This window comes from Vicia villosa, linkage group LG5 (genome assembly GCF_029867415.1).
Source record: "Vicia villosa cultivar HV-30 ecotype Madison, WI linkage group LG5, Vvil1.0, whole genome shotgun sequence".
Taxonomy (NCBI): domain Eukaryota; kingdom Viridiplantae; phylum Streptophyta; class Magnoliopsida; order Fabales; family Fabaceae; genus Vicia; species Vicia villosa.
In genome coordinates, this window is record NC_081184.1 from 153874374 (window position 1) to 153900022 (window position 25649).

Sequence of the window (25649 nt, forward strand, 5' to 3'; positions counted from 1 at the left end):
TCAATACACAGATGACCATCATAGAATCACCTAACTCCCAAAAGTGCAAGTTGTTATATGGAACTTTCAGGAATGTCGCCCTTTAAAGGTATAAATTTATTTTGTGCCTCCATAAAAAACTATCAGGAATTGAAAAGAAGCTAGTACATCAGCTCACTGCCATCCGCCACAGGAAGATGTCCCCACAAGTCTGTTTAACATACGCCATGGTCCATAAAAATCACAGAGGGACTACCTCAGCCACTTTAACGATTCCACCATCACAGTCGTCCCACTAAACCAAGAAATGTTAGTGGGGGCGTTCCAAAATAGACTCAAGGCGAGAACACTTTAACGAGTCTCTCACCCAGAAGTTGGCGCTTTCGTTGGCAGAAGTAGTCACCTGAGCAGAATGCTACATAGAGGGCGAGGAGGGAAACGTTGAAAACATGGTGTGCGATGTCAAGGAGTGTGTTCTCAATGTTGAAGGCTCACATCACTAGAAGAAAAGTAGCTAAACCTATCCCATAGAGGTCAACATTGAGTTCAAAAGGTTAGGCAAGGCGGTAGAGAACTTCACGCCCTTGAATATCCTCCATGAGCAGATATGGCACGAGGTTCTCCACCTGCATAATATCCCTACACCGCCTGCTCCTAAGGCGAAAATGATGGATTCTGAATCGGGAAGATGGTGCAAGTTCCATAGAGTTAAGGGACACCATACTAAAGATTTTTACCAGCTCAAAAAAGAAATCGAGAGACTAATATAGGAGGGACACCTCGAGAAATATGTGAAGGGCGACTCATTCCATTCGTCAAACATGTCTAACTTGCAGGGACAAGATGACGCTAGAAGCCCCCAACAAAGCAAAAAGACGCCTCGGGGAGAAGGTAGTAAAGTTGTGTGTCACATGATAAACATCATAGCAGGAGGATTCGTTGGGGCGGGGAAACTAGCTCCACCCGAAGAAGGTACGATCATCAGATCCTGAGTGTAGAAAACCTCCCTGAAGCTGAAACCAAAGGCAAGCGACAAATGACATAAACCATGATCACCTTCTTGGAGAAAGATACAGCTGACGTCCACCCTCATAATGACGACCCCATGGTCATTATCGTCTAGTGCAAAAACTGGGAAATTAAAATGGTTCTCGTTGACAAAGGAGTTCCGCAAACATACTATACTGGGCGGTGTTCGAAAGACTCAGCCTCAACCCAGAAGATTTGAAGTCTTTCAAAGGATCATTGGTTGGATTCTCAAGAGAACATGTACAGGTAAAGGGATATATCACCCTGAGGATCACTTTCAGAGAGCAAGATCAGACCAAAGAGATGAATGTTAGGTATCTGGTTATGGATGTCCACTCTTCATACAATATGATTATAGGGCAATCGGCTTTTAACCGACTGTGCCTCGCCTTGCTAACTCTGTATTTATGCATGAAGTACCTACTCCTCAATGGGCGGGTGGAAGTTATACAAGGAGATAAAGAGATCACCAGGAAGTGTTACACAAAAAGCCTCAAGTTGAAGAGGATTCACACTCCCAAGAAACAAGGCTAGAAGGATGTGCCCAGTAATAACGCCACCAGGAGAAATCTCCAAAAGTGAGGAACTTCCTCTCCAACCTCTAAGGAGATTGAAGGTAAAAGGTCCATAAGGGATGCCCTCTGTAGGTATTGGCATAACTGTCGTTTATTTTTTATTATTGTTTGTTTGATTACTCTGTTAACAATTTTTACTAGCGAGTATTGCATATCTGTTGATTGTAAAGACTAGTTATTTTGTGGAGTGAACTCTTTTCCCTCCATGCTTTTGCAGTCGAAGAAAATTTGTTAACCTGAGTCAGTCGACCTTTCTGTGAAAACACATTCAAAAAAATTTTGAACCATTTGAATTGATTTTGTTTGAGGACTAACACACTGATAAGTTGGGGAGAGTTGATGAGCGTTAAATTTACATAAAATACATAGGCACTTATTAACTTATTTTACAAGCAATCGATATAAAAAATCCCAGATTTATCTATAAATCGTAATATAACACCTGTTTGGACTTTTCTAGTATGTATTAACAAAAAAATACGTAAAAAGGACTGGATAATCACAAGAAAAAACACAAAGGCCTAGCAAGAGCAAGTCCCTTCAAAGTCAGGCTCGTTGGGCCATGATCATAGGCGCGCCCAACGAGCTTAGGAAGACTAGAAGACTTCAAGGCTAAGGTACTTCATGGTGAAGAAAGGGTTTTTTTGTTGGTCGAAGATGGGATGCTCTCCCAACCAAGCATGGAAGCTAGGGCTAGTTGTAGGTCAACTAGTATTACTTAACCTAGAAGAAAGCAGGCTCGTTGGTCGAAGGAATGGTGCGCCCAACAAAGGCCCCTAATCAACAAATATAAATAGAGTTCTCTAGTTCAGTTCTAGGGGAGTTCACTGAATTGAGTTAGTATAAAATTTGAGTAGGTTCACATTGGTCTCTAACAGGAGAATAAAAGAGGTAGATTGAAGGCAGGAGTGGTGCTCAAGTGACAAGGTAGATAAACTTCCAAGTTCATCTTCACGGTATTACTGGTACAACTACGATGAGTAAGCATATCTAAAAATCACTTTGTTAGGGGTAGATGTAGTCATTATATTTATGTATTAAATAGGTCGTGGTGTTTTATGTAAGTCCACTTAAGCTTTAATATTTATGGAATATTTACGCTTAATGTGTGTTTTAGATTTTCTACCTAAAATTTGTTTTCACGGTGTGACTTGACATTCGAAAGGTGTTTGTCAATACTAAATCCATCCTTTTCGTCTATTGAGTACTAATGCCAAGAAATAGGGTTATGTTTGATATTCGTACATAATGTAGCATGATTAGTGTTGAGTCTTGTTGCTTTATACTTGTTGGAACTTAATGTTTTGCGTTGGTTAATAGACCGAGATATCGGCTATTAGGTAATGTAATGGTCTCTCAGCGTTGAGACTGACTCGAGATACGAATGAGAGAAACATATAATAATATTAATAGCTGAGTAAAGAAGCATATTATTGGCCCATGGTTATGCATGATAAATACATGATGATGAAATCTACCCTAACAATTTTTCTCACTATTAACACTGAACTCTCCATTTTACTTCATATAATTTTTTTTTTTTGAAGAAAGGATATATTATTCAACAAAAACAATAATACAGTGGTGATTTATAGATCCACACACAAGTAAAAGGCCTATAACATCAAGTGGCCTACGTAATTCCTAAGTTTCATATAATTCCAACATCTATAAACTATACAATCTATGATATCCTGTACATAATCAGTATAACTAGTATTTTTGTAAACTATGTCATTTCTTCTTTTCCATATGCCATACACAGCTTCAGTAAAGACCATTTTCAACAACTTTGCCTTAGTCCCTTTCTTGGATGAAGCATGTAGCACCCATTTCAACTCCTCCTGCCATTTCATAGGTTGATGATTGTAATTCAACCAACTCAATACCTTGCGCCAAATATCAACATTGGATTCACAGTCAAAGAAACAATGCTCCCGATTTTCCTCTTCTCTTCTGCAGGTGCTACATATGCTGTCATCTATCATTTTGAATCTAACAAGCCTATATTTAGTTGCTTGCTTCCCATGTCATACCAACCAGGTTACAAACTGAGCCCTTGGTCGTGCTATATTTTGCTTAAACAAAAATCTCCACTCAACAGTTTCTACACTTGCACACATGGCCATGTAGAATTTATTCATTTGAAACTTACTCTGAGTTTTCATTCTATTCCAAATGGTGAGATGTTGATGAACTATATCTCTCATATAATTTATTTTGCTATCATTTACTTTTATGTGTCAAAACAAGTATAAAACCCTTCGCTACTTATAATCATAAAAACTATTAAACAACCTTTGAACAATACTAGTCTTTATGGATACGATAATTATAAAACTTACTTTTGTCTTTGCAACAGTACCCGATACTAAAGAATGACATAAAACTTTCTCTTACAGTACCCCCGTGGGAGTATAAGTAGAAGCATAGAAAGAAGATATATTCGCCCCGACTCTCAGCCGAGATTTTTGTCTATCGAAGAGTCCTTTCACTGCAACCATACCACTTGAAGCCATTTTGTCTACAAAATTCAAATACACATCAATGTTGGTTTTCTCTCCTCACCAAAGATCTCTCTCCTCTCATGAACATCGATAAAATCTACTATAACTCGAGTTTCAATAGACAACTTCTTCTGCATCGAAGGACACATGTCTAAAGAGCCAGGCCCTTCATCATAGCTCAAGCTCTCCTAAAAGGCCGCCAAGTTTTCCTTCATTAATAATTTTTCTAGGGTCGGTGAATTTGGAGAATTAATATATGTGTGGGATTATCGTATAAGATGATTCCAGACCCAACTCTTTTTGAATCCAATCACCACAACTAATCATTTTCACCTTAGAAAAATCATGTACCAATGACTTTCCTCCAAAGATCATGCATAAGAAAAGGTGAGCTTCTAGATTCTAATGGCGCATCAAGAAGAAACGATCTTTAAAGTCTTCCCAATTCTCGAAGTAGACTTTAAATTATTCGATCTCTTGCTGAAGTGAAACCAACCTTTAATTATGAAGCTTGTCCAGGGAGGTACGCTCCACAACAAAAATTGAAATAAAAGGCTTAATGACAACTTCTAACCCCAATATTCGCACCAAAATTGGAACAATTTCACAAAATCCCAAGCATTGGGGTGGTGTTGAGAGGGTGCAATCTTCAAATTTATCAACACTCCTACTTCGAATTCATTGAAAGCCAGTATGAAATTTAGTTGAGTAAATAGACACTCGTAAAAGGGATGCAACACCCGTCAAAGTAACTGCATATCCTCTAATCAGAGTCTATAGAAAAGACCACCAATAAAGGGATGAACCTACTTCTATGAGAGCATTTCCCACTTTGACCACACTGTAAAAAATAGAGACAGCCCTTAGTAATATTCAGTTTACCAAATGATATCGATTTACATCGGATCATGAGATGAAAGCCTAACCATAAGTCGGCAGGAAGTGACATCTAAACATGTTCGCCTGATTTTGAATTTTCTTTTACTCTTGATCTCAACCTCGCTGGGATCCCGACCTTGTGTAATTCTATATGACTTAATAAAATGATGTAGTATCCCCTTGTCTCGGGCGCTAATCTTCGAAAAGGATAAAGGACTCACAAGGGAGGGAGTTGCTAGTGACCCCCTAAGAAGTAGAAATAAGGTTATCGAGGCACTTCACTCGCATATTTCTTAGCACTTTTATCAGAAAAAATGCTAGAAGACTCTTCAGGAAATGCTTCGTCGAAAGAGGATTTACTAAATGCACCATTGATATCAACACTATCAAAAATAATCAAAGGACCTAATTTAATGTGAATATTCGTCAGAGAAGTAATATACGAAAAATGATCGCCATCAACAAAACTACCTCCCAAATTAGCAAGTTGTATATAAGCCATCACAAAGATAAAGGAATGGAAAATATGAAATAGGAGTCAATGGTTGAAAATGGTACTTGAAAGGAACGTGAGTAAAAAATGCAAGGCAAGCAAGAGAAGCGAGGGGTTAATGATAACTCAAAGAACACACCACTCTGATAAGTAAATAGAGCAATGTAACTAGAGATTACTAAATGTTTAAAGAAGGAAGGATGCTTTCTCACAAAAAAAAGTGTGCTTCTGTTAGTAATGAGAGTGAAATTTCATTCAGAAAGCCAAACAACCCTTATATAGGAAAGGATAAACCAAGCAAGTGACAGTCTAGATGAAAAGAAAATGGTGAGATAGAAGGAAGCAGAAATATTATACCTCACAAACACCATGCCACTCAAGTTCATTCAAGCAACCTAGAAGGAAGTGTCTCCCCATAATCTACTAACCTAGAGTCACATGTTTAAAGTTCATGCAAAACATTTTAGTGATGAGAAAGACATTTAATGTGCCCGTCCCCCACTCTCGAGCTGTCAAGTTCATCGACTCTCAGTCATGCTCAACTAAGCATTATAAGGCCGACACAAATTCTAGAAAATTTTCCCATTTGACATATCTCGACAAGCTTTGGGGAAAAACTGTTCTGGCTCGGCCAAAGACCCAAATAACGAAAGCCTTTACGTTGCTCCAAAAAAAGGTTGAATGACAACTTGAATCAGGTGTATATATACTTCTACATGCATAAGGATAAAGGTACACTCATTTTTCATACTTTAATCTATCCTTTTTTTGGACTCATTCGTTGATTTGCGTGCTAGAGCGTTAACCTTGCAGGTTCATCATGCGTTCAACTGCATCAAAGACTTACAACACCACATTAAAAGTTTATCATCACCATTCATTTAAAATTTTGGTTTTGGTCCAGAATTAATAATAATAATAATAATAATAATAATAATAATAATAATAATAATAATAATAATAATAATAATAATATAACATTTATAAATACATTATTATCATCCATACAAAACAAATACGTTATTATTACATAAAAACATGCATAAGGAATTTATTCTCATAAAACAAGTAAAACTAATAAGTAGGAGGAATGAGATTTGTGTTTTTTGTGGCTTTGGATATAAAAATATTTTGAAACTCAGAATCCACATTAAAAGACACTTGTTGCACCAAAGGTGATAAGGCTCCCCAGACCGATGTATTTCCAGCTAACTCTTCAAACAAAAGCCTGTAATAAATTTACAATTTTTTTATTAGTTCAATTTTTTATTAGACGATAACCACTATCTGATTATTTTGTTTGTGTTGTATTTTAATAATCAAAATTTATCCCTTAAAGATGAACAATGGGGTGTCACGAGTTGAAACACACACTCCTACAATCGATGTCTTTGCGTAAGTATTAATTAAGTTGACTTAACGAGATAATATCTCAACAAATGCGTGCAGTCAAAAATCACACAAACTCCAACAACTTACTTGGTTGTTGTCACAATAGAATAGCTCTCCATTCCTTCATCACCTGCAATTTGAGCAACCGCAAAAAATTGTGGCACAACAATCAAATGACCAACTTTAACTAAACTATCCAATACACATGTTTTATTCAATCCCACAATTTCGAATTTTCCACTTCCTCTAGCTATGTAAATTAACTGAATCCCAAAAGTAATTAGGTTTGATGGTGCCTTAATAGCATTAGGTTCAAGTTTAACTCTAATCACACTCAACCCAACATCCTTAATAAAAGGAAAATCTTTCTCAGTTAAGGTTGCCACTAATCCCCCATTTGGAGCCTCAACTTCAGGGACTTTAGCATCAATGTCATAAACAAAGTCTTTAGTCAGGTCTAATTGTGGCTTAGGCATTGGTTGGTCTTTTTCTAACTTGATTATCGCATGTCCTTTTTGGCTTTGTGTTAACTTGGTCACCTCATCATTATTAAAATTGTATACTTTGCTAATTAATTCACTAGAAAAACTTTCTAAAAGTCCTTGAAGACCATTTAAGAAAAAATAAGTGAACTCTCCTGGAATGTGAGCTGTCGAAGTTTCACCAAGATATATAATGCTAAAGTTTGAGTCTCCATGATTGAACCACCATGAAATAGCTCCCATCGGTATAGGTATGACATCTCCTTGCTTATGCTTCAAAACAACTTCTTTTCCAGTTTTGGGGAGCACCATTCCAACTAAACCATCTGTCCCTATATTTGAAAAAATTCGAGTTAATTATTAAAAAAAATTAAATATAATTTTAATTCTTTATTTTTGTTGAATCATGATTTTGGCTTTTCCATTTTTAAATTCAAAATGGTAGTTTTGCAATATTGCAAATGATTAAATATATTTTTAATTCTTACCATAATGAGTTTTTCAAGTTCATTCATACACATTTTCAAAAATAATGCAATCTTTTAATATTTGCATTAGATTTTTAACCGATTAAACCCATCCGATCTATCTGATAAACTGACAAACCGTTGAAACAAAAACCGATGGCACAAAATGGTCGGTATGGATGGAATATTATCATCCATGGGTTTCTTCGGATTGAGATATTTTCATCCGAATCCGTTCGAAACTTCGACTGATGTCCATCCCCTAGATACTAAGTGATAAATATAAAATGATATTTTTTATTAATAAATTAGAAATTTTTTTATCTTTTTATGTATTATAATAAATTTAAATTTTTATTAAATAATTTTTTTTATAAAAAATAATATGTATTTAGAAAATAATTTAATTGTTATACACTGTTAGTGTAAATTTTTTTACACCATCATTACATCATAAACATTCAATTCAATTGTATTATTTTAAAAACAGTTAAAATAAGAGTCAAACTTTTTATACTTATCAATGGTTGTAATTTACTGAGAGTGTAAAAAAAATGAGGACTAGATAAAACTCACTCAAAAGTATCTAAATCTAAAAAGAAACAAACCTAACTTTTTTTTTTACATAATCACGTCTAATCTCAATAGAAAGATAATCAAATATATTAAATTAAATTAAATTTGACGATGAACATATAAAATAATTAAAATATATATGAAAAATTAAATATAACACCAAAAATGTATTAAACACGCAATTTTATACATATATTTAAATTTTATAGGGAATTTAAGGACAAACATATAAAATAACGTTGTAATTGTGAAAGAAGAGAATGGAGGAAACTCAAGTAAAAACTACATAAGAATATTATTGTCTGTTTGAAAGAAAGAAAAATAAGTAATTAATGATTAACTATCTAACCTTCTAGAACATAGCCAATTTTGGAGGAATCTGCATAATGAGGAAGATCAAAGCCACCTGGCTTAAGAACAAGCTGACCAGCACCAACATTTGTTTTAGCCAAAACTTGAAGTTGAGAGCTTGACCAAATATAGTAACCACCACCATCTCCTTCAAACAATGGTTGTGCTGTTTTTGGTGTTAGGTCTAACTCCATTGAATTCTGTAAAGAGATAAGAAAGTTAGAAATAAAACACATAATCACTAAGAATATGTTCAAATATCTCTCCATTCTCCTTGAACTCTCTTGTTAAAATTAAAATACAATGACTTCAATAACCATATAAATAGGGTTATGAATGAAAAATTAACAACTATCACAACAAATTTATAACAAAATTAAAGATTAAAGAGGGCAGAGCATAATTACCCTAGCAAACCAATAACTAATTAAGTCTAAGGTCTAACTAATGTTAATACCCTCTTCAAAAGGGAATGGTGGTAAATCAATCCAAGTTTACAAATAAGTCAAGAAGATGGATCTAAATTCAAAGGTTTAATAAATATGTCGGTAGCTTGATTAATAGCATTGATATTAGTACTACAATTCTACCTGTGCGATGCAGGGATAAATGTGATTGAATTATTATCGATAATTATTATAGTTTGAAGAAACAATATTGAAAATATATTGTTATAAATGTATATTAATTATTATTATTGACTATTACTCGTAAAATAAGAACAAAGTGATTACAACATCAACAAGATATCTTGTTGTGACTACAAAATAAAGAAGATGTGAGATTTATTGACGGGGATAGGAGCATATTGGTTGTATTTCTAACAATTGGTATAAGATAATGCTTAACCTCGGTGCAAAATCCAAAGTGACATGGCCCGACGTGACACTTAATTTTGGATTATTGAAAAGAATGGTTACAGATCTATTGACTCAACAACATTTACAGAAGGCGTCGTGTGAGACAAAATTGGACGACGTAGAAGATACAAATTAAGAAGAGATGAAGAAGATGGCCACGTGACTGATTCTCCTATTTATTTCAGACGAGGTGATGTATCATATCTTGAACCTAACGACGTCGAAGGAGGTTTTTAGACAAATTGAAAAGTTGGTATATGTTGAAGATGCCGACGAACAAATTATTCTCGAAATAGTGACTATACCATCTAAAAATGCACGAAAAATCTGATTTGCAACAACATGATAATTGATCTAGTGAGAGTTTGGGTGAACATTAAGAATGGAGATAAGACTGTTATCTTGATGTGCACTACTAGGTTTTTATGAACACCTGATGACTACTCTTATATACAAAAAATACACTACCGATCTTGATGTGATTACTTCTGTGTTTTGTCTCACTCAAAGGAGAACAATTTAAGAGGGAGGAACTGGAGGCGACAGTCTTATGTAAGTGTCAGGGTCATGATTCTGGGCAAAACAAAGGTAAACCATGTTTCCACTAATTAAGTTTTATTGTTCCACTAATAATTGAAATTGTATCAATTGTATCAACACTTTAACTGTTAAGTTCTCCATCTACACTAGAAATTGCAAAGACCTGGACCATTAAATACCTTTTTTGAAAATACCCAACTTTGAATCATCACACCCTTTTAACTTTCGATATCTTTCAATGGCATCCAGAAATATACGATGTAAAATCTCATAAAACCCTAAACTACTCTTCCTTCAAACTGCAATCAGGTTCTCTTCTCTCACTCTCTCTTAACCTCACTTTCATAGAAACTCTAATTCATTTCTCCCTCACTTCATCTTCATTCATTTTCTCTCCCTGTCGCTGCTTCACCAACCATCATTGTTACATCTTCCTCGCATCCCCTTCATCTTTGTTTCCCAACTTGGTCTTACCGCCCATTTATCTTCTCCTCCGCCTCTTCTTTATGCTTTGCTTTGTTTTTAGATTTGAATTGATTTGATGTTTTAAGATGTGATTCTACCACTTTGAAGACACGATTTTATACAAAAGGTTAGGTTCATATTTGGATTATTTTTTGGATTGTGCTTTAGGGTTTGAGTTACTATATCTAAAAATGATTTAGTGTTGGTTTTCTTTAATGTTTCGTAAAGTTGATTTAATGTTTGAGTATTTTGAATGGTAATATTTATTTATGGTTTGTTGATGTTGCTTCATGAAGTAATTTATTTATGGTTTATGTTAGTGTTGTATTTAATTATTATTACTAACATTCATTTACTGATGTTAGGAGTGAAGTTCTTGGAAGAGATAGAGTGGAAGATGCTGATTTGGTTGACTATGCAGAACATATGTTTTTGTTATAATCTATCCACAGATCTCTTATTTTTGGTAATTACTCATAACTCATCCATCATGAAAATATACTTTTACAATTTTTTTAATTTAGTTGGAACATGATACAATTTTATGGAGGAAGAAAGGCTATCAAAGACAAGAGATTGAAAAAAGTAATTCATTTGTGGTTTGTGTTAATATTTATTTGATTCTTATTACTAACATTTATTTGCTTATACTTGGAGTGAATTTCTTGGAAGTGTTAGAGTAGAGGATGTTGATTTGGTTGACTATGTAGAACATCCAGAGTGATGCTAAATCAATTTCATGATTTCTAGCATTTTTTTTAGATTTATCTATTTGATTGTAAAGTTTTTAAATAGTTAATAACATTTGTCTTTCTATGTTGCAGTTCATAAGATTAAATCTAAGTAAGAATACTAATCATTCATTTGTTAGTGATGTTTGCATATTGTGTCACCCTTCATCTTCATAGATTGTGTATGTTTGTGTTTAGTTGTATATCTCTAAAAGTGATTTAGGGTTAAGATCTTATAATATGTAATGTATGGATCTGATGAACTTTAATGGTTGTGTTAAAGAAATATTGTGTTTTGATCTTGCAGTTTGAAAGATAATAGAAGTTTTCACATATGACAGAATGAAGGACCAAAGAATTCTTGTATATTTTGAGTTTCTATCCCTAACTTCAACTTATGTTTTTTGACATGGAAAAATTGATGAAAATTAGAAGCAGTGAAGGAGTTGAACTTATGAAAGAGACTTTTCTTGAATTTATTGGGTTGTAATTTTTTTTTAATCTTTTCTCATAGTGAATGTATTTGGTGGGTTGATTTAGGTCTATATTGCTAAAGCAATTTACTGAATTTATTTTAATGATTTAGTGCCATAAATTTTACGTTTCTAAGCAAGAAGGTCGAGGTTGTTTGTTATTTAAGGTTGATTTTGAAAAGGCTTATGATAGAGTCTCTTGGGATTTCCTTAGGTACATGATGGTAAGAATGGGGTTTGGAGTTGTTTGGCGGAGATGGATGGAGATGTTAATTTTTCGAAGTTCCATGTTCGTTTTGGTTAATGGTAGCCCGACGAAAGAATTTGTGGTGGAGAAGGGTTTGAGGCAAGGCGATCCTTTATCTTCGATCCTTTTTGTGTTGGTGGCGGAGGGTCTAGCGGGTCTTGTAAAAAAATTGTTTGAGATTGGCGAATTCAAAGGTCTTGACATTAATGGGAGTTGCATGGTTGACATCTTACAATTCACGGATGATACTCTTTTAGTGGGGGAAAGTTCTTGGAGACAAGTGTGGGCTATCAAAGCGGTGTTAAGGGCGTTCGAGTTAGTGTCGGGTCTTGGCATCAACTATCACAAAAGTAAGTTGATTGGTATAAATGTTAGTGCTAATTTCTTGGAGGCCGCTTCTTATGTTTTGTCTTGTAAAGTGGAAGGGAGCGTGTATACTTTTCTTGGCATTAAGGTGGGTTGTAATCCGCGGAAAAAAGAGTCTTGGATCCCTCTTGTTTCTAAGATTAAGAAGCGGTTATCGGGTTGGAATAATCGGTTCTTAAGCTTGGGAGGAAGGATCACTCTTTTGAAATCTATTCTTAGTTCTCTTTCTATTTTCACCATGTCTTTCTACAAGATGCCGAAATCGGTGGCTAAGGAGGTGGGGAGGATACAAAATAATTTCTTATGGGGAGGGGGTTTGGGAGAGAGAAGGAAGATCCATTGGGTTAGTTGGAAGAACGTTTGTTTACCGTTCATTAAAGGTGGCCTTGGAATTAAAGATGTTGGTGATTTCAACCTTGCTCTTCTTAATAAATGGTGTGGAGGGTTTTAAAAGGGGAAGAAGCGCTTTGGTAGAAATTGCTAAAAGCCCGGTATGGTGATTTGATTATGAAGTATTTTTGTGGAGGTACGTCGTCTTCTTCTATTTTTTCTTCTCTTAATCATTCTTGCTCTTCATCTTCGGTGTGGTGGAAAGATTTGATTTCTCTTGGAAATATTCCGGTGGAAGACCCTGTAGAGACGAAATGTCGGTTTGAGATTGGAAATGGTTTTATCACTCCGTTTTGGGAGGCTCGATGGGTGGATCATTTTAGTTTGAAGGAGTTTTTTCCTTTTTTATTTTCGGTTTCTAGTTTTAAACGGGTGGCGGTGGCTAGTATGGGAGGGTGGGTGAATGGTGTATGGAAGTGGGGGAATTTTGGTGTTTCTTTGAGTGTACACTCTGACCCGATAGTGTTGGCGGAGTATGTTCTTCTCCATCTTATGTTGATTGGCCGAAATACTATCATGGAGGGTAGGGATAAGGTCTCGTGGGGTGGTTCGTCGGAAGGTTTGTTTTCCGTTGCCTCTTGCTATGTTTTTTTGGCCGGTCATCGTTATCCTTTTGGTCCTTCTAATAGAAGTGATGTTGTGTTAGATTTAATTTGGAAGGTTCATGTGTCGTTCAAGATAAAGGCTTTTGGTTGGAGGATTTTTGTGAATAGACTTCCAACAAAGGATTTATTAACGGTTAGGGGCGTTCCTTTGTCGGTAGAGAATTTAAAGTGTGCTTTTTGTGGTAGTTTTCCGGAAAGTTGTGACCATTCTTTTTTCAAGTGTGATATGGTGAATGTTGTTTGGAGAGAGATGGCTCTTTGGGTTGGGAAGCCGGTGGGTGGTATGGAAGAAGTTGGTTTATCGAGTTTCATGGATTGGTACCTCTTTTGTAAAAAAAAGAAAGTTAAAGAGGGGAAATGTGGCGTGATTTGGTTAGCTATTTTGTGGATATTTTGGTTAACTAGGAATGGTATGTGCTTCCGCAATGAAGGTTGGGTTGTTGATAATACGGTTTGGAATATCAAGTCTTTGTTATGGAAGTGGTCGTTTTTTGGAGAAATTACGCACCCATTATATAGTTTTTATGAGTTTACAAAAGGTCATTTGTATTTCCTCTCATAACTATATTTGGTTTGTAATTTCTTTTCGGCGGGCTTTTTTTGTTTGTTTCCGCCCTATTGTGTAAACAGGTTTTGAGAACCCTTAGTTCTCTTTTTTATTCCATCTTGCTTACACACAAAAAAAATTACGTTTCTATGTGTCATACCCCAAAATTTGCCCATACTATTTCTCCTATTCAAATTCAAATCAAAATACAAAGCTCATAGACACATTCTCCTATACAAAGGCTCTAAACTAGGATTTGATTTATTTAAAGGGAAATCACTGAATCAATGGCTTCAAGACATCTCATATGGCTCAATATATCCCACATTATCTCCATGACAAATTTCAGGCCTCAATTCAAAAGATTGATCACTCAATTGCTCAAGAAAGTCAACAGTCAACTGGGTTGACCTAAAAGTCAACTTGAACAAAATTGTTTATTTCGACTAACAGGCCTAAGTTGAAGTTTCTACACATGATGATGAGTTCAATAAGGGTCCATAAACTTGTTCTCATATTTTTGTGCCATTCATTTGATTTATTTGAATTTTTACTCATTAAAAAAATAATAAAAATAAAAATAAATTGAAAGAAATCACAAAATAGTAGAATAAATTAAAGGAGCATTTTTTTAAATCATCTAATAAGGCCCATAATGCCATTCTCTATTTTCTTTTATTTTTTATTTATTTTATTTTGAAATTTGTTCAATTAAATTCAAAATTTAATCAAATAAATAATAAGAAATATAGAAGATATGCATGACTTTTATTTTCCAATCAAATCTAAGCATCCAATTATCTTATTTCTGATTATGAATCGTTGCAAGAGATATTGGAGAGAGATATGGAAGATTGAACTCAATTTTGGAAAGATTAGCATACAAATATTCAATCAAATATTTCACCATAATTTCAAGAGATTTATGTGAAGATTATTAACCTAATTGTTTATGCTATATATACTGAGAAAGCACAGAAGAATAGGGGCCGAATTTGACAGGGGTTGGAGAGCTTGGAGAAAACGATTCAAACACAAAGAATCGGTGGCCTTCAGGAGATTCGCAGATTAGGATTTCAAAGAATTTAAGCCATCCTAAGCAGTGGATAAGCTTCGTCGATCTTCTCTAGAGCTAAGTCAATTATCACCAACGTCCGAAGCTTCCGGAATCAAGCCAGATAAGTGCCACGGTTTGCCTCTTTCTTTGATTTTCGATTATAATGATTTAGGCATCATAAACATGTTTCGACTGCACCGTTGTGTTTATAATGGTGTTTACGAGCTTTCTGGATTGGTTAATCGGAATCTAAGTACAGGAATTGAAAATTGCCATGGCTAGGGTTTAAGAAGTTCCGAATTAGGGATTCTCATTCCAGGTATACTTGGAATAAATGATGGATACCATGGTACTCAGAGTACAATTTACAGTCGATCTATGGTTTCTTATGAATTTATACTGCATATTTTATGAGTTTTCGATTGACAGGTCTATAGCTACGCTAAAAATTCGTGGGTAAAAGTTTATACCTACGTAGACAACTGTAAGTAAAGGGCTATGTGTTGCAGAAAATCCCACGAAGGGGATGAATGGCTGGGCGCGCTTTTCTTTTTAATTTAAATTCTCAGTTGTGTTTTATTATATAATTATCGTTGCGCTATGAAAACATGAGATGATCACAGCAGAGATGGCAAGAAGGCGTGTTTATGTTGTCTATCGAGAAGTCCTGGGTTCGATCCCCAGAAAAGATCATTTATTTTTAACACTTGCAGCAGCCACTAGATCTGCCCTTGCTTCAATCCAATGCTCAGGAGCATGAGAGTCCATCATGCACCTCCCACGCGTGCCACACCAGATTATAAGCTGAGTTTTCTTATAAATTTTTTTATTTTTATATTATTTAACTACTTGTTTTCTTTTAAAAAATTATTTTAATTACCTTCCTTAATAAATTTTGTTCTAAATTTTCTTTTTTCACAAAAAAAACATAAAAATAAAAATATTTATTTTTTAATAACAATTGTATTTGATTAAAATAATTAAATGTTTTAAATTAATTTAATTTGTTTAATCGTTTAATTAAATATAAACATTTTTATTAATTGATTTAGAATACTTTTTAGGATTAGATAATTTCATCGAAAATTTATTTTTACCGCTTTCATTAAATAGGTTAAAACCAGTAATTAATTCGATTCTATTTATTTTATTAACCATGGTTAACTTATACCCTAATCAGGGTTTGAGATGAACATTCTAATACACTAAAATATTTCTCTTTTCTTTTGTGCCTTGCCTTTTCAGGGTTATCAACATGGTTCACTCCGATAACGCGCCCGATCAAAAACCCAAAGCTAAGTACCTTATCTTTAAAGCATATTTTATTTTCTTTTAAAATCAGGGGTTTGTCTTGCCTTCACTGTTTCTGCCTTGCCTTTTTCAGGGTTATCCCCGAGGCTTCCAGCCAACCATATCAGATCAAATTCGAAGCTAAGTGTCCTTTCTCTATTCTACTTTTAATTTCATTATTTTTTTATTTTTTTTAGTTAATGAAGTTCGCCTTCGGACCGATAATGCACTCACTCTCTGTTTTCTGTCTCATCTTTTTCCTTTTCAGGGTTTGTCAAATGCCAAAGCTACGTCGTTGGTAACCCTAAACCCTATTTTATTTTATGGCTTTTATTATTACTTGTGCCAAACCCTGTTGGGGATCCGCTGGTTTCACTTTCCCCTCCCCTTTATTGCTTTATATACTGCGTGGTTAGTAATTTAGGGAGTGCAAATTTAAACTGGATTAGAATCACTAATTTTACAAGATAATATATTCGAATATGACCACGTGATTGATGCACACACGCACGCTTTTGGGTAACCCTCTCTGTTGCCTGTTGCCTGTTGCCTTGTTGCCTTGTATTTTGTGCAGAATAGCCAGTCCCTCAAATACGAAGGATACCTCAGCCATGTTGCCTCGATAAAAGGTCATGAGACCCTAAAATGATGCTGCCTTCGATACACTAACATGACCTCGACCCTCGGAAGTTGCCCACGAATAAGGCTGAGGTATCTTCTGGTTGCCTAACGAAAATGGCTTATTCTGATTCTTGCCTTAGACTACCTGCCCTTCTATGGCATGGGACAGTCTTATGGCAAAGGATGCTTCGATGACCCTTCAACCTCCAAACGAAAGGCTTCCTGCCCTCTTATGGCAAGGATAGACCCTTTCATTCTGAAAGGCTAAAAAGAGACCTATCATCTGAGTTTAAGGTAATTGCCCCTAATTGCCTTGCAATGCTCAAATCTTTTTATTATATTCTTTCTCATAATTTTTCAAAAGGGCAACGCTTATTCACAAGCTAAAGTCCTATCTCTTTCATCTACATTTTCTAAACAAACGAGCAAGCAAAGCAATTAAGAGCCCATGGAAAACCATGGATGCAAAGGGTGCCTTACACCTTCCCTTTGCATAAATTACCCCCCGAACTTAGATTTTCTTTAAAGGTTTTTTTCTGTTTCTTTTTGCCTTTCTGATTTAATTTGGATAAAATAAAAGTCGGTGGCGACTCATGCTTTACCGCACATCTCGATTATAAAAAGTCAGTTCACCGTGTTACACTATGTAATTGGTGACTTTGTAATATTGTAAATTACAAAATGTATTTTGTAAAAAACTAATATTGGGCTTAAAATAGCTATTACTTTTTTATCCAAATAATCATTATTATTTTTTTATAAAAAACCAGTGAATTTTGCATTACACCCAAGAAAATTATATTTACGCTAATATTTTAAAAACTCAAAATATTTTTAAAGATTTTAATAAATTTTAAAGATTTTAATATTTTGAAATAGTTATTACTTTTTTATCCAATATATTTACACTAATATATAAATTTATACTTATATAAAAGTGAGTTTACAATTTTTTATACTATGATTTTACTTTTAGTATTCAAATTTTACGTGATTGTTGTTATTAAATTTATTTAAGTTTTTCTTTTTACAATTTTAGTAATATATTAACTATAATTACAAATAAATATAATAAATTTTATTGAAATTTCAATTTATCAAAAAATATTATTGTTTTTTATGATAAAAGTTATTAAAACGTTTTCTGAATTACAAGGATAGATTTGTATAAACGTACTTAATTAAATAAATGTTTTAATCTTTCATTTATTATTTACCATTTTTCTTTACTTTATACATTAAATCTGATTCACGTTCTCCATATAAAAATGAATACTCACTTTTCAACTTTTAATAAAAATTTGAATTAACAATCTGCTCAATGTATATAGCAACCAAAAGTCACATAGAGAGGTATAGACTCTGCCTCAACCTATAATTAATGCACATTAAAAATATATACTAAGTATACTTAACAATGTGTATAATATTATCATAAAATTTTATTAGGTAATTACTACGATTTTTAATTTTTTAATAATTATTATAATTTTTGTTTTTTTATTGTTAATAATGACTAATTATTAGTTTTTATTTATGTGATAGGTGGGTAATAATGAGCAATAACAAGTATTTAAATTTTCAATACAAGTCATAAACTTTTTTTTAATATCTAAATTAGGTTAATAAAATACTTATTTTGATATCTTTTTTATTACAACATCAAAATTGATTTTTTTTTAATTGGAGTTTTATAAACAATTAATTTAATTTTTATTATTACTAGTTATATTTTTTAAAAGTTTTATTATATTTTTTTAAAATTATTTAATGAAATATCAAATTTTTAATTTTTTTTTAAAATTTTATAAAGTTAAGCGTCTATTATGAAATTCTCTTAGACAAAAAAAAGATAGAGAAAATATTCATTTGAACTGAAAGTTCAAGATACCATAAATTGTAGATATTCATTAAAAACTGAAATTTGACGGGGAGCTGTCATATATTGTATGTTTATAAAAATTATAAATATAATATAATAAAAAGGATTTAAAGCTGATATTAACGGGAAGTTGTTATAAATTTTAGGTTTGGAAAATTTGACTAATACCTCAAAAAGAATGTTATTTGAATTGAAAAAAAATGGTTTTATTTAAATATGTAGTTTTACAATTAACTCATCTGGATTCAACTGAGTTTTGTTAACTCATCTGGATTCATGGGTAGATGTAAACATATCTATGAGATACCAGTTGTAGACTGTTCATTTTAATGGCCATCTTTTAAATATTTATCTTGTTGACATTTTAAATATTATTGTAATTACAAATCAATTCTTAAAAGTCGGTGCATATTATTACATATATTTGTAACTATGTCAATGTTAACCAATTGAAGAATGAATTCAAACTTTATAAATGATGATTTGATAAATATGTGATGTGAATCTAGACGGGACTCGTGCGATAGCACGAGTTTCTTACTAGTAGAAATGTTAAAATGTTATGTTTTGAAGAGTGACACTTCAAATTTTAAATGATGTTGCAAATAAAGGATGAGATGTGATTTAAATTTAATATATTATAAGATTAGATAAATATAATTTATAAAGCAGACTTCATAAAAAGATTTAAAAAATGGATTGAAGATGCATTTTTTAGAGAAGTTGCGTAGAAATTTATTTGATGTGACAAAATTATGATGATATGGACGAGGATGTGTTGACGAAAGAAACCGCACATCTGATTTAATTTATTATAAAAGTTGATATATCAAGATGGTTATTTTATTTTGAAGAATGAATTTTTTTTTACATGTTATTCTTCATGACAAGTAGACATGTCTAATAGATACATTTGAATATAACATATGGAAATAATTAAATTATATCATTAAATTTTACTAAAATAATGTGAATTACCTTATTCAATATTTTATCTTACAACCATTTTTTTAATCTTTGGTAAATTTATATATAAGTTATTAGTAACTAATTGTGAATGGAAAATGCTTATTGTTAAGAAAATGTGAAAACAAGAAAGGAAAGAATAATCTCGACCATTCATTATCACCATCATCTCATGATCCCAATTAAATTTAAAATAAATTAAAAATTATACTCTAAAATAATGACATGTGTACATTCTTGTATTTCTTCTTCAATTTTTTTCGTACTAAATAGTACTACTCTGAGTGGAAAATAACCTTTGGTAAATCTTTAGTAAAGGCAATATTATATATAAGTTATTAGTAATTAATAATTAAGTTAAATGTGTGTTTTACCTTTATGAAAAATGAAGATAAGTTGTTAAACATGTTACATAAAAAGATATATGACAAAATTTGGATGATATCGACAATGAAATGTTAGACGCAAGAATTCACGATTCTGATTTAATATATTATAAATAGATGATTATTGATTTCAAAGATACTGAAGACATACATAATAATTATAAAACACTCATAAACATGTTATTATCATTCAAATAAAACAAACTCATTAAAAACACACATAAAAAATTTATTCTGATAAAACAAATCAAACTAAATTGTAGGAGGAATGAGATTTGTGTCTTTCGTGGCCTTGGATATAAAAAGCTTTTGAAACTTAGAATCCACGTTGAAAGACGCTTGTTGCACCAAAGGCGATAAAGCTCCCCAGACTGATGTCTTTCCAGCTAACTCTTCAAACAAAGGCCTGTAACATATTTACAATTTTTTGTTAGTTCAATTTTTTATCAGACGATTATGAATCTTTGACTGCGTGAATGCGTGCAGTTTGTAACCACATGGGTAAACTCAAAGAAACAACTTACTTGGTTGTAGTCACAATAGAATAGCTCTCCATTCCTTCATCACCTGCAATTTGAGCAACTACAAAAAAATGTGGCACAACAATCAAATCACCAACCTTAACTTGAGCATCCAATACACATTTTCCATTCAACCCCACAATTTCAAATTTTCCACTTCCTCTTGCAATGTAAAGTAACTGAATCCCGGGTGTGATAAGGTTTGACGGGGCCTTAGTAGCATTTGGTTCAAGTTTAACTCTAATCACACTCAACCCCACATCCTTAATAAAAGGAAAATCTTTCTCATTTAACGTTGTCACTAATCCTCCATTATGGGTCTTAATTTCTGGAACTTTGGTATCAATGTCATAAACAAAGTCTTTAGTTAGGTCCAATTGTGGCTTAGGTATTGGTTGATTTTTTTCTAACTTGATTATCACAACCCCCTTTTGGCTTTGTGTTAATTTGGTCACCTCATCTTTATTAAAACTGTATACTTTGCTTATTAATTCACTAGAGAAACTTCCTAAAAGTCCTTGAAGACCAGTTAAGAAAAAATAAGTGAATTGTCCTGGAATATGAGCTGTTGAAGTTTCACCAAGAAATAAAATGTTAAGATTTGAGTGACCATCATTGAACCACCACGAAATAGATCCAATAGGCACAGGTATGACATCTCCTTGCTTAAGTTTCAAAACAACTTCTTTTCCAGTTTTGGGAAGCACTATTCCAACTACACCATCACTCCCTACAATTGAGAAAATTTAATTCAATAATTTAAAAACTTTTGAAAATAATGTTGATCCCAAAACTTGAGTTTATTTTCAAATTTAGTATTATATAATTTTCCATCTTTTAAATTTTCATAAATATTCTCAAAGACTAAACTTTGAGCTTATTTTAATCGTCAAAATATTCACTAAATAGTTGACAATATAATATCTTTATTAGAAATTTTCTTTATTAGGATTTTACTTTTTTAAGAGTAAAAAAAGGGTTCTTACAATTTTTTATTTATTTTTAACTCAAAATTTTAATTATATAAAAAAATATAATAATAGCTTTAATTGACGTATATATTGTCGTACTAATTTACAACTCATCTATATCATTTTTTATATGTAGACAAAGTGATAATTATTTCTAAAAACTCACACACACAATTGTGACGTGTAGGGTTGGAACTTTGATTATGGCGTCTCATTTCATTTAGGAATAACAACTTTTCAATTGAACTATAATTTGCAGATGAATCATATATTCACTACTAAAAATAATACATTTGTTTACAGGAGTTTACATCAGGTATCAAGATATCTGATGTAAAAACTATTTGTCAAAGGATTTTACATCAGATTTTATAATAATTTGATGTGAAAAATATTTGATTTAGAGATTTTACATCGGACATTTATTTCCACCGATGGAAAAAATAACGCGGTGGCAGTTTCGTAAATAAAGTGAAATTTTATTATAAGGGATTTTACATCGGTCCATTAAATAACCGATGGAAAATGTCTTACAATCACGGGCCTTTACATCAGTTGGTTAAATAACCGTTGGGAAATGTCTCACAATCATGGGCGTTTACATCGGTCCGTTAAATAACCGATGGGAAATGTCTCCATTATTTTTCCCTAAAACCCTACGCTCCTTACAAACACGAAAATCATTTCTTCTTCTTCTTCAGCCTAAAGTGCTATTTCTTCTGCTGAAAGCGTTCGAGACCCTCTCCGACGACCACTCATCATCCGTTCGCGGCCTCCTCCTCCGACCACCCATCATCCGTTCGCAACCTCCTCCGTTCGCGATCTTCTCCGAACACAACCCATTCTCCGTTTGCAACCTCCTCCGTTTGCGACCATCCATCCTCCGTTCGATGACCACCCATCTTGGCCGTCACCACCCTTTTTTCTACCAGTATAGTTTTCACTATTTCCCCTTAACTTATTTCTAGGTTGCTATTTCAAAACCTAATTTCACCCCCTTTGTCTCTCATTCTCGATTTATGCTGATAGTCGTCTCACTCCACTGGAAATTGTACCAGGTTTTGATTTATGAAGAAAATACGCAATTGAAAAGTGTCAAGTTTCCAGGTTTGTTTTTCTACCATGTTTGTTTGTCTACCATGCTTGTGTGTGTGCAACTAGTTTGTTTGACAAATTTTCTTTGATTTTAAAAAGCTCGTAGGTTCGCCTGATGACACCAGCCTTGGATTTCTCCGAAGTGATTTTATTGCATGATTCTATTAGTTTTTGAAATTGTTGATTGTCAGGTGATTTAGAATTTGACATGGTAAAGAACACAATCCAAAGGATTTTCGGACTCGTTAAACTCGAGATAATATGTATATGTTGAATTGTTTTTTTTTCTTTTTCGCGTGGGTTTAGATTCTGTTATAAACAATGTGAAATACATATTGTTTTTTCATTTTCCTTCAGTGGTGCTGTAAATGCGGAGACACACGAAGAAGTTGCTATTAAGAAGGTTGGCAATGTGTTTGACAGCAGAATCGATGCCAAAAGGACCTTACGAGAGATTAAACTTCTACGACACATGGATCATGAAAATGTAATTTGATAAACCTTTTTGATTTGAATGATTGTCTTACTCGTCAGTTTCGTGATTGGATTTCAATTTTGTTGTCTTTATTAGAATTGATTTTCATACAAGACATTTTACTTACCGATTACGTCTCCAATACAGGTGATAGTCCTTAAGGACATTATACGGCCTCCACAGACAAACAATTTCAATGATGTTTACATTGTTTATGAGTTAATGGATACCAACCTGCATCAAATAATCCATTTGAGGATGACCAAGTGTTGATGGAGAAGTTAACGAATTTGGCCCTTTGTGATTTCAAAAATGGTGCTGTTAAGATTCAAATGATTCCAAATACTGATAATTCATAATTGGATTGATTGCGAAGTCTACATTGAGAGTTCAGTATTACCTTGTTTCTAATGCGAGGATGTTAATGTAGCAGGTACTATTTGACTTAAACTTTAGACTCAAATGCAACTTATTTGTTATGTTTATTATGTTACTTATTTTATACTTGTTCTAGTTACTAGTACTACTGGCTTATAGATCATTGTTAATTAGTGGTTGATTGCATATGTACATTGAAAAATTGATATGTTATTCTCTTTTTTCAGATAGTTAGTTCCATTGATTCTTTGTTCATGCATTACCTTTTATTTCACAATTATAGGTTTGGGTGATTTGTGATTCAATTTTCTAAAATTAGAATTTAAACCTAGCTATAAAACCAAGGTACTAGTATGTTTGAAAAAGATCATTGTGATTTGAAAATGAATTGTAAATTTTTTCATGTTACTTAATTTGTTAAAAATTCACGGGTTCCTACATAAATGAGTTTGTATGTGCATTTGGGATTGAAATACTTATCATCAACTGCTTTGTATTGATGTGAGAATATAATCTTTAAGTAGATTAATTAGTTAGTTAATATAATATTGTTATGGTCCAGTTTTTTCATTTCATCTTATTCGCTTATGTTTTGTATGATTTTCATTTCAATAATTTGTCAATAGTTTAAAGTGAGCTTCTACTATTATTATACATGAGCCTAGCTTTGATTCCAAATTTTTAAATGAAGACTTATAAAGTGAGCTCCAGAATTGCTTCTTAATTGTTGTGAATATACTGCAGCCATTGATATATGGTCTGTTGGTTGCATCCTCGACAAAATCGTGACCAGACCTATTTCATGGGACAAATTATGTTCATCAGCTCAGATTGATCACAGAGGTATATAGGTCATGCATTTTGCTTTATATGTTGCAGATCATGTCATAGTCTTTGATCATTTTCAGACTTGGTCGAAAAAAGATTTAAGTTTGACAAAATTTCATTGATTTTAAAAAGCTCATAGGTTCGCCCGATGACACCAGCCTTGGATTTCTACGAAGTGATAATGCTCGTAGATATGTAAGAAAACTTCCTCAATATCCAAGACAACAATTTGCTGCCAGGTTTCCAACATGTCTCCTGGTGCAATTGATTTATTAGAGAGAATGCTTGTTTTTGATCCGAACAGATGCATTACAGGTATAGATTATAACAATTCTTCTCTTGACAGTATATTTTCGGTAGTCTTTTATAAACTTTGGATTCTTCGTGTCTATACTTTTATTGACGGAACATTACTTCGTTGCAGTTGATGAGGCTCTGAGCCACCAATACTTGGCGCCGCTCCATGATATTAAAGTGGAACATGTTTGCTCTAAACCTTCCAATTTTGATTTTGAGAAACCGTCTTTCACTGAACAAGATATCAAGGAGAACTCATCTGGAAAGAATCTGTGAAGTTCAATCCTGATCCACCTATTTATTGAGAATTCGCACTTACCATTGTATGTTGATAGTGAAATACTTGGTACCTTATTTAGAAACTTTTTTTTTTGGACAAATTATAGTGATATTGAAAAAGAAAAAGAAAAAAAAAACTGATTGATTACTATAATTTGAAACAGCATTCACTTGTCAACTTTGAGAAATGCTTATGAGAAAGCTCATTCCTAAACATAACTTACATAGACTAATACATCTCAACATATTTCATCTTGTAAGCACACTTCTTAAGCTCCAACTTGTCAATAGGTAAACTCTCTTCCGGAAAAATATAAACTCTTTCTTTGTGGTTTGTGTGGTTTTGAAAAAATATGAAAAATTAGGTTAAAAAAAATTACAGGAAAAATACCTTAAATTCGTTAAAAAGTAAAGAACATATTACACCGGGCCATTGACGGAATAGATGCAAAAACATATATATTAAATCGGGTAAATGGTAAAACCGATGTAAAATATGGCATATATTTTTTTAAAAAAATATTTGAATTTTTTTCACATCAGACATAACATTCAACCGATGTAGTATGTGTATTTTTCACATCGGGTTTTGGACCGATGTAAAATGTCTCAGATTTACTACATCGCTTGGATTTACATCGGACCCAGA

The 25649-nt window shown here is 33.0% G+C and overlaps 4 protein-coding genes across 4 annotated transcripts; 2 read left to right on the forward strand and 2 right to left on the reverse strand.

Annotated features, from left to right (window-relative positions):
- Positions 1 to 6408: 6408 nt before the first annotated feature.
- On the reverse strand, positions 6409 to 9027 carry LOC131607850 (11S globulin seed storage protein 2-like). The gene is made up of 3 exons (XM_058879804.1): positions 8729 to 9027; positions 6942 to 7668; positions 6409 to 6690 (listed from the first exon to the last, which is right to left on the reverse strand). The coding sequence occupies exons 1-3, from the start codon at positions 8997 to 8999 to the stop codon at positions 6537 to 6539; spliced, it is 1152 nt and encodes a 383-aa protein (XP_058735787.1). The 5' UTR covers positions 9000 to 9027; the 3' UTR covers positions 6409 to 6536.
- Positions 9028 to 12029: 3002 nt separating this feature from the next.
- Positions 12030 to 12863, forward strand: LOC131605773 (uncharacterized). The gene has a single exon (XM_058878087.1). The coding sequence runs from the start codon at positions 12030 to 12032 to the stop codon at positions 12861 to 12863; it is 834 nt and encodes a 277-aa protein (XP_058734070.1).
- A 56-nt stretch (positions 12864 to 12919) lies between these two features.
- Positions 12920 to 13969, forward strand: LOC131605774 (uncharacterized). The gene has a single exon (XM_058878089.1). It carries the CDS (start codon positions 12920 to 12922, stop codon positions 13967 to 13969), a length of 1050 nt encoding a protein of 349 aa, XP_058734072.1.
- A 6302-nt stretch (positions 13970 to 20271) lies between these two features.
- LOC131605775 (11S globulin seed storage protein 2-like) lies at positions 20272 to 22287 on the reverse strand. The gene is made up of 3 exons (XM_058878090.1): positions 22251 to 22287; positions 20681 to 21407; positions 20272 to 20562 (listed from the first exon to the last, which is right to left on the reverse strand). Exons 1-3 carry the CDS (start codon positions 22285 to 22287, stop codon positions 20409 to 20411), a joined length of 918 nt encoding a protein of 305 aa, XP_058734073.1. The 3' UTR covers positions 20272 to 20408.
- Positions 22288 to 25649: the final 3362 nt, after the last annotated feature.